Source organism: Martes martes (assembly GCF_963455335.1).
Source record: "Martes martes genome assembly, chromosome: 17".
Classification (NCBI taxonomy): Eukaryota; Metazoa; Chordata; class Mammalia; order Carnivora; family Mustelidae; genus Martes; species Martes martes.
In genome coordinates this window covers 53,817,724-53,827,923 of record NC_137905.1, presented here as the reverse complement: position 1 = coordinate 53,827,923, position 10,200 = coordinate 53,817,724, and the positions used below count along the sequence as shown (strand labels likewise).

General features: G+C 50.5%; 1 protein-coding gene across 1 annotated transcript in view; it reads right to left on the bottom strand.

Moving 5' to 3' along the window:
- LOC308358420 (zinc finger protein 701-like) overlaps positions 1–8,709 on the bottom strand; it is a gene marked incomplete at its 5' end in the record, with an annotated part of 16,725 nt that extends 8,016 nt beyond the window's left edge. Inside the window, 3 exons of the mRNA XM_080828602.1 lie at positions 779–904; positions 2,390–2,481; positions 8,510–8,709. Of these exons, the coding sequence (XP_080684728.1) occupies positions 779–904; positions 2,390–2,481; positions 8,510–8,709 (418 nt within the window). The remainder of the gene's footprint in view (positions 1–778; positions 905–2,389; positions 2,482–8,509) is intronic.
- Positions 8,710–10,200: the final 1,491 nt, after the last annotated feature.

Here is a 10,200-nt window from a genome sequence, read left to right as displayed (position 1 = left end):
TTCCTAACTCTAGGAATTATGGTATGGATGTCGGGCAAAAAACGGAAGACATTTAACATGGGGGGGGTGTGACGACAGCGGAAGAAACCATGTTTAGACACAAGGGAGCCTAGGTGGCTGCTGAGGGCGAGGCAGCGGGGAAATGGTGAAACACCGGTAAAAAGGGACAGAGTTTCAGCTACATCGTGAATAAGGTTTGAGGAACTAATGCACAACATGGCGACTACAGTTGATAATATTGTATACTGGAAACTGCTCAGAGAATAGAGCTTAAGTGTACTTACCAAAGAAGGAAAGAAAGAAAGAAAACAAGTGAGGTAATAGGTCTTAATTAACTTGACTACGGAAATCCTTTCATGATGCATGTGTATTTCAAATCATCGTGGGGTACACGTTAAATATATTTTGTCAGTAAAGCCGAAAAACGGGCTCAAAAATTCATCCGCCCACGGCCTGCTCTGAGTCAGAGCACAGTTTACATGAATATCTCGCTGTCTTCTGAGAACTAGGGAATCAAGAGCACAGGGGTAGAAAAATGGAACTGGATATTTTGTTTTTCCTAAGGCTTTATGCACACTTGCGCTGTGGCACCGTGCCTGATGAAGTGCACGGATCGTCAGAAGAAAGTGTAAATAAAAAGTCAGAAGCCCCATTCATTTCTGAGTCAACAGGGCTTCGATCTCAGTCAAGCAGGGCAGGGGCTCCCAGGAGGCAAACAAGGGAAAATACAAAGATACCCAAGGGCAGCCCCCGACTTCTGGAGGGACGTTTTCCTCACCCAGGGAGACCAGGTTCCGGTAGTTCTCCACCATCACGTCCCTGTACAAGGCCCTCTGGGCAGGGTCCAGGCACTCCCACTCCTCCCGAGAGAATTCGATGGCCACATCCCTGAAGGTCACCATCCCTGAAAAGAGAACACAACATCTCACCAAGGAGCTGTGGGGAGAGTTCTTACTGCACATAAAATGGGAAGAGGAGAGATGCTAGGGTTGGATTCAGACGAAGTGGGTGTTCTTCCAGATCCACAGAAGGTACTTCTCAACAAGTTCTGTGTCCCTTACTTTGGCCTAATATATTTTCCATAAGAGGTTAGGATGGCCTCTCAATCAGGATGGCTTTTTTTTTTTTTCCATTTTTGTGGACACTATAAGAAATATAAAAATAGGAAATCAGGGGTGCCTGGCTGGTTCAGCTGGAGGAGCACGTGAATCTTAATCTTGGGGTTGTGAGTTTGAGCCCCATGCTGGGTGTAGAGATTACTAAGAAAAAATAAACAAACTTAAAAAAAAACAGAAAATCAATACAGGGCTACTTACAAGAAGTGTTATTTAGGTTATGGACGTTGGGGAGGGTGTGTGCTAGGGTGAGTGCTGTGAAGTGTGTACGCCTGATGATTCACAGACCTGTACCCCTGGGGCAGATAATACATTATACGTTAATTAAAAAAAAAAGAATTGTTATTTTTCGTGTTTTACACACTGAGCCATACTCAATATCCAGATGAGCTAGAGCACAAGTGTTATGTTCAGAGAGGACAATGTCCACTGTGGACATTGAGACTTTGGAGATGGACAATGACTTTGGAGAAAGGCGGAATCTAAAAACTGGGATCATGATAGCAACAGCAAAGAACAGAAGCTCTTGAATGCTTCCCATGTGGCAGGCATTGTGTTAAATGCTGTACGTGCACAAACTGTAACAACATCACTCACCGAAGACAGATCTGTTGCCACCTTCCTGAGGAAACACCCGTGTCACACACATTCCCTGAAACCCGCCCAAGGTCAAATGCTAAGAAACGGCAGAATAAGCTCCTGAATCCAGATGTTTAGGCTTTGGAACTGAACCTAAACAAGGAAACATATCACCGACGGCATCAAGAGTAGACTGGCAGAGGGCTCCCTGACACAATCTGAAACAAGTTCAAGGCCAACAACGTGGAAATGCATAAAAGGTCATGATATGTGCACACATGTCACTCTTCTTATATTGTTTAATTCGTGTTAGTGCAGGAAAAATGTACAGCTGTGGAAAACGCTTAAGATTTCACTTCAACAATTAATAATTTATTTATGAAATAATGATAATGTATTTTCAAAAACGAGGGGCTTGCGCGTCTACGCATTCACCCACACACATATACACGCTCAAACGTACTGAAATAAGGAGTCAGCTCTCCAGGACACAAAGGGGCCCCCTCACGGGCTCCACGTCACTGGGGCACCAGGAGGTGGAATCTGAGTGGAGGCAGACGGACTGAGGGACGGCGGGGGGGCGTGTGCACAGACACGACTCAGGCCGGACACTTCAGGGTCAGAGAAGGTGAGCGAGTCCCTCAAGGGCGCGGCAGGAACGAGAGACAGAACGCCAGCCCGGAATATGACTGTACCTGACAGCCAGCCATTCCCGGCTCCTTCCTTCCTCTTCCTCCTCGTCCACGCTGCTGCCTCCTCAGACAAGACCAGCCTTGAGAATTCAATCCTAAGGGTCAAGAAGCTGCAGTTGAATGCTTAGGATCAACCAACGTCCTTCCTGTACCGCAGCGTCACACGCGAAGCCCTCTCCGTGTGGACACGACAGTCCTCTGCTGCCCACTGCCACAGGAGGGGCGCACAGGGACAGTGACCTCCTCCAGACACCAACCAGCGAGTGTCCCCACCCCTTTCTTCAGAACTGGCTCCCGCCCGGGAGAAGCCCCCCCCCCAACCCATGGCAGCAGTGGGGACCCGGGCTGGACCCGACACTCCCCTCCAGGTCACAGACCCGCCCTGATCACACCCCACGCGGAGCAGGGCCCCCTCCCCTCTCCCTGGGTCAGGGGCTGCTGTCAGCCTCCGAGACGGAGGACCCGGAGCCTGGGTGATGCTGGATCCACGCCAGAAGCACCCGGGGCACTTTAAGTGGTACTGAGGCCGAGTCCTGTCCTCCCCTCCGACCAGTGCAGGGGGCACCTCTGGGAGGGACTCCGGAGCTGTATCTGCAAAATGCCTCAGCCGTCCCGCGTGACGCGGGGTGCAGCACACTCACAGCCCAACACACCTCCCACCTTCTGGCTCTGCTCGCCCCTGGGCCCTGCTGTCGCCAGCACCCGGATCTGGAAGCGACAGGGGCTAGAAGGAACATGCAGGGCAGGCAGCAGAGGTGGGGGGTGGGCTAAGAGGCTCCCCTGAGAAGGTCGTGTCAGACTGAGGACCTAGGTAACAGCACAAGGTCACGGGTCTCTGCCTAATCCCACTCCCTTCGTGCCTCCTCGGGCGTCAGCATGAGCTTCCCAATGAACCCAGCAGGCAAATCTCAGCCTCGGCGTCTGTGTCCCAGGGAACCCGAGCTATGACAGTGGCACCCCAAACGGACCCAGGCAGCCCCGCAACGACCCATAAATCCATTTCCAGGTGCTCCTGCTAGAACGAGGACACCCCTTCACGGCAGCGCCACACACCCTCGGCCCCATAACCACGCTCGGGACACGCGCACACGCCATTCACGGCATCCGGGGGCCCCACACTTGCTTCCGCGTGGCTCCCGCAGACCCCGCGAGGCTCGCTTCCATCCCCCCACCTGCCTTCCGCCCCCGCAGGCCCCACGCGCAAACGGGCTACGGCACAGGGACCGCTGGGCACGGGCGGCACAGCAGTGATGGGCACGAGCGCCAACTGAAGGGCGCTGGGCCCTCACTCTGGACACCGGGAAGCTGGCCCTGCTGGGAACACTCGTGAGCAACCGGGACAACACGGAGTCCAGCTTAAAAACCGTCCAAGACTGGCCGGATGGAGTTCAGTGAGGACATCAGAGGCAGAGAAGCCCCTCGATCCTTCCTCCTGGCCCCACGCACAGCAGATTACAAGACCTCTAGTTCTTCAGGGTGTCTGTTTTATGGCCCCTCGGGCTCCTGACCTGGTCCGCACCCTTCCTGAAGGGAAATTAGGATCCCTGAGCCTGAGCAGATCACCTGCTGGAAAGCAAAGCCCCTGCCCGAGACGCAGCTGCTCCCTGGTGATGCGCACAGCGCGGACCACCCGGGGGCTGGCAGAGGGCAGTGACACCGCAGGGCGACACGTGTGGGGACCCTGGGCTGCAGGGCTTTCTAGGCTTCAGCACATCTTCTTGCTCTTATTTTGAGTAAAAGAAGCAGCCATGGGAGGTTTAGATCAATTGGTGTTGAGATTTCCAGAATAATGGGCACCACCCTCATCACCTGCCCTAGCTCCTTGGTCTTTGAGGACCACCCGGGAAGCATCTCAACCCAAGCCCGAAGGAAGGGGCAGCAGCCAGCCGGGAGGCCCTCCACTGCAGGGAAAGCAAAGACTCCAGACAGTCAACGGAGAAGAGCTTTTCTCATCCGGGTGATTGCCATGGACACAAGTCAACCTGCGTAACACGGCAGACCGACCGGGGAAGGACACTTCAGACGACGGGTGGGCAGGAGAGGCCGGGCAGACGTCTCTGAGCCGACACCTGAAGGAGGAGAAAGGGCCAGAGCCGAGACGATTTAGGGACAGAAGTAAGAGTAGGGACCAGGTCCTGGGACAGAAAAGGATGGTGTCTGGGAACAGAGACGACGTGAACGCGACTGGGGCAGAGCGAGCTGTGGAACTGTGTGAGCTCCCAGCAGGAGGCTGGAGACCGGACAGGAGCCCTGATGACACAGGGCCGCGGAGCTTGTGCTGGTGACAACGGGAGGCCGGCGGAGGGTTCGATGCGCTATCATCTGCCTATAGCTTTCCCCCTGCTGCAGAGAGAGACAGCTGCCGATGGTCTAGGACGCGCAGCCCGTGTCTCTGCCTCCATCCTAGTGTTCCTGTGTTTCCGTTTTGGAGGACGGGGACCCATTAAAAAAATTTTTTTTTAAAGGATTTATTTATTTTAGAGAGAGCGAGAGAGCAAGAGCTAGAGAGGGAAAGAGCACAGGGAAGGTACAGAGGGAAAAGAGAATTTCAAGCAGATTCTGTTGCAGGGTTCCATCTCAAGACCCTGAGTCAAAAGCAAGAGTCACGGATGCTCAACCAACTGTGCCACTCAGGTGCCCCCCCGCCCCATTTAAAATTCTATTGACAGCTGGGCACTCCGTCCATGAACTGCCACGCAAAGCTATGCACTGAATTTTGCCAATCAGTTCAGGGTTCAGTGTTGCTCAAAATCAGTTTCTGTCTAGTCCATCACCTCCGTGTTGGGGTGGGCTCACTGAGGCCTACAAGGGAGTCATTTCCCCAAGTTATCCTGAGAAGGTCTATGTTGGGTAAGCAAAACTTGGTGTAACTGAATTTTCATATGGTGGCCTGAAGGGGCCAGTGGGCAGAATCTGCCTGCATCACTCTTCTCACTTAAAAATCCCAGGACCATCTTTTACATGACTGAGCAAAACAAACTTCAATTTCTTTTTTCTTTAAGTAATCTCATCTCTAAGCCCAACATGGGGCTCAAACACATGACCCTGAGATCAAGATTCATGTTCCACTGACTGAACCAGCCAGGCATCCCTAAGAAACTTTAATTTCAAGATATGATCACAAGGATCTCAGGCACTAAATTCCCCTGTTCCAGAACATCACAGTAGAAGATTTACAAAATACAGATTTTTGAACACGTAAGAGTTGCTTCTGTCAATACCACAAAAGCGTGTACAGAAATAAGACAGTCAAAATATCCTCATCAGGAACAGACGGGCTCTGTTAGGTGACATTTCCAAGTAAATCAGCTCATTCTTCAACATTTGCAAAGAACGGACAAGAGGAACTTGAGGGGAATGTCTATTTGGTCACTCTTAGCCCACTGTTTCAATACAACACATAAAAGATAAGAAAACTGAATATCACAGTAACAGAGTAAACCAGGTTTCAATGTAGATAAAAGATAACTAATACAACCAAGTATACATGGAACAATCTAAAATTACTTACTAGATACCAAAGAATGTTCTCAATATACGTGATGAAGAGAAGAGAGCCTGCCTGCAGACCTCAGGCTGAACTGGACAGAATTAACTTAAAAATGAAAAAACTAAAAAAAAATTAAAATTGAATGAAGTATGAGATCAAAAATTTTAAAAATGGCATGGTCACATTTATTTATTTATTAAATGTATTTATTTGACCAAGAGGGAGAGGGCAAGGGCGAGGGAGCACACAAGCAGAGGGCGGGGCGGGGGAGGGAGAAGCTGACTCTCCAGAGGGAGCCTGGTGCCCACTGCACAGACTCAATCCCAGGAACCCAGGATCATGACCAAGCCCAAAGCAGACACTTAACCCCCTGAGCCACCCAGGTGCCCCTAAAAATGGGAAGGTCATCTTTAGAAAAGAATGCCTGAACATAGCTCCAAAGCTCGCTTCATTAAGTTAGTAATTATTTATAGAAAAGTGTAACTTAAATAACCAAGATTTATTTGAAGCTTCAAAACAAAAAAATGATGTAAACATAAACGAAGAAGAATAAAGTAAATCTATTACAAAAAAGCAACACTTTTGATGATCCTTAAAAAGCACTGTGTATTCACAGTCATTTCTTGCGGCTCTGAGCCCAGGCAAAGGGACAAAGGTGACCCAAGTCTCCGCCCTCTTGATTGAACAAGGATATAATTATAAAATGCACAAGCCTTTTAGACAGGCGTTTGGCAATGCTCATCCTTGCCTGCATAATTCAGTTTTAAGTGCATTATAAAGCCACACATCAATGTAACGTACTTACTCATCCATAACCAATCAACTCACCACTCATCTGGATCCCTTTCTTCACTACTGTCTGTCTTTCTCTCTCTTGATACTCATCCCCTCCCCTTTTTTTTTTCTTTTCTTTTTTCCCCTTGGCTTTCTTCTCATTCTGTTCCCCTCTCCTGTCTTGCGGTTCCTCCCGTTCTCCGGATTCCTCCTCCTGTTCTGCCCCATTCTGCAACCTGTTGCCCTTGTTGCTCCTTCTCCGCAACCTTTCCAATTGTCCTCCATCTCCACACATTTTGGCCTCTTTCCTCCCCCATCTCTACTCCCCATCTACACTCCCAGTTAAGTTTGCTCTTGCCCTGCTACTCCTCCTTTGTCCCCACTCTCTGCCCCCCCCCCCCCCCCCCCCGCTCACTCAGCTTCCTCCTTGCCGCTCCAACCTCTGTTCCTGTCTCCTGCCCCTTCTTTCCTCCAGCACCACACAGCTCTGCCATGACTTCAACTTTTTTCTTTTTAAAGATTTATTTATTTATTTGAGAGAGGGAGAGAGCTCATAGGATGGGGGATGCAGAGGGAGAGAGACAATCCTGAGCAGACTCCCCGCGAAACCCAGAGCCTGACTTGACTTGAGATACCAAGAGAGTCTGATGTTTAACCCACTGGGCACCCAGGCGCCCCTGCCACAATTCCAATTCTTTAACCTCTCCCTTTGTTACCGGAGCCCCGCCCATCAAGAGCTCCTCTCAAAAAAAGGGGGGGCCCTCTCCACATTTTGTTTCCTATGATCTCCTTGGAGATTTCCTTCTTACTCTAAATTTCTCAGTCTTCTTTTCTCCCACTGCTGCTACTTTGCCATCTGTTTGTGGTCCTCCCTCATTTTCCTTTGTTCATTTTTCTACAATTCTCTCATTGGGTCTTGTGAAAATAAATAAGGAAACTTCATTTAAAACGGAGTAGGCATAACCCCGAAGTGGGAGCTCTCAGGCAAGTACCACTCCCTGCAGCCTACTTTACCAGCAGGAAAAGGGGAGAGAAGAGTTATTTTTAACATGGGAAGGTATTTTTTTTAATGAGAATTTCATCTCCTGCTCGCAAGAAAAAAAAAAGATCCGTCTTGCCCCAGCACAAATGCACTAACCACGTGCAGCCACTGAAAAACCGCCACCACCTCCAACTCTTGTTCTTCTCCAGTGAACTTGTGTTTAAAGCAACCCTCCCCAACCTCCTAAAAATGAGAGCGGACCTTCCTTTCCTTTCCCGACTAGCCCGTGCGCGCCATGCATGTCCCAAACCGCAGTTCCTCTGCTTCTTCCCGAATCATCTCGTTTTGCTAGTCAAGTGATGGGACATGTGCTTGTAAGGTGGACAGCCCCTCCGCCCCTCCGCGTTCCTCTCACCCAGGAGGGGGTTGGGTAAGATGCCCACCTCCCACAAGAGCGCCTTATCCGGGGCGGGGTGCACTGTCTCAAGACAGGACCTTTTTAGTCACCTCCCAGCACAGAGAGAGGAGAGGCGGGGACTGACGGGGGGAGGCCCGGGGAGCGGAGGAGTAAGGCGGAGGGGCAATGCGAGCGTCTCCGGGGAGCGCCGAGTTCTCCGAACCTCCCGGCCCAGGTGAGGACCGGCCTCTCCCGAGGGGCGGCCGGCGCTGCCCCCTAGGGGCCGAGAACGGCGCGCACCCACCTCGCGGATTTCAAACCCAAACGGAAGCCTCCGGCCTCCCACGGAAGCGTCTGAATTGGGGGGGGGGGGCGCGGGCTGATAGGGGTGGTGCAGGCATTTTGGCGGCCCCCACACCCCGGGGGTAGAGGAGGTGGGGACTGCGAGGCGCAGGTTTAAACAATAAAGACGAAACTCACACTCCACAGACTGGCCTCGGCTCCACGAAACCCGCTTCCGGGTCTGCAGACAACTGCGCGCGCGCAGAGGGAAGAGGCGGGGCCTGGGCGGGGCGCAGAGCAAAGCCAGGCCTGCGTAGGGACCGCGGGGGCCGCAGGAGGGGCCTCAGGGGCGGGAGGAGGGGCCTCCAGGGCCGGCGGTAACCATAGAGACGAGGCATTGTTCGGGGAGAGGCCCGGATGGATGCGCGGGGCCGATGCGGGGGCGGGACCTGGGAGTAGCTCCCAGGTTTTTAGGGTTTGGTGATACTTGAGTCCTGTTTCCTCTCCTGGGCAGCAGCATTGCTTTCTGTTTCAAGTTAATGTTTCAGTTTTAAGGTAAAAGCTGAGAGTTTTATGAGCGCCCCTTCTGTTGGAGAGTAAGATGTTACCCTCTTCGCAGCTGAAAACGGTTCAAGTCAAAATCCGCAAGTCCCGCCGGAGAAGCTGGAACAGCTCCGAGATCCGGGATCTGGGACCTCGGAGCGAGGTGGAGGTGGGCGGTGGGCGAATTCTGGAACACTGCTGCAACTCAATGAAACAAAAGTTGGACTGTGCCTCGGCGGTGCGTTCTAGAATGTCAAACGCAAATTCTGCCTGGGCGGAATGTGCCATCTCATTAGGGCACATCATTTCCAGAACACCATTTGCGCTTCTACTCTCCGTTCACCTCTAAGTCGGTGACTCAACCCTATCGTGTTCCGGAGACTTTCCCAGGGACGAGACCTGAGGTGTGGGACTTGGAGGACTAAGGCGTGTGATAATTTATTGCTTTTAAAAAAGCAATAACTTTAAAAAAAGGTTAAATTGCATCGCTGTTTTTATACTTATATCGTTCCACACGTGAGATGAATTATACTCAAATGCATTTGAGATAAACGCTGTTGGCATCACAGTATGGTTAAATCGTAATTTCTAAATATAACTTCAAAATACAGTCACACTGAAGATAATTAGAAACCATGTTTTTTATTTATTTTCTTATTTAAAAATTTTACTGGGGAGCCTGGCTGTACTAGCCAGCCATTGGTCTCCCTGCTCAGTGGGGAGCTTCTAGAGAGAAGCTCCCCCATGTTGGTGTTCCCTCTCTTGCTATCTCTCTAAAAGAAAAATAAAATAAAATTAGGTAAGTGAAAATGTGCTCTTTTGGTTATAACCTATGGGTAGGGAATTCTGCGAAGCACAATGTCTCCAACTCCGGGGGCCTGCTGGTCACTCCGCATGTTTAAAAAAAAAAAAAAAAAGCACAAATGAGCAAGCCATCAGAAAATCCCTCCCACTAACCCCACCACTCCTTTAGTTTTTTTTTCTTCTGTGTATATTGAGCTACTGTCACATGAAGAGCATTTTAAACATCAGTCATAAGGAAACAGAAGAGACACAGGGAATCTGCCCCCAGAAAGGGAAAGCCCTGCACCTAAATCCTCCTGAGGAAAATGGTTATCTAAAACCCAACTCCCAGGGTATTACAAGAATTAACTCACAAACGATATGTGAGGTTCCCAGCACAGTTCCTGACATGTGAGCACATCGCGGGTGTCAAAAAACAATATTGCTTTAATGAAACGAATGCACGTTGCTTCTGTAAGGACAAATGTAAACTAAAAATGTGAGAACTTTTTTTCTTTTCACATTGAAAAATGTGAGAATATTTTTCTTTTCTTCCCTCTTGG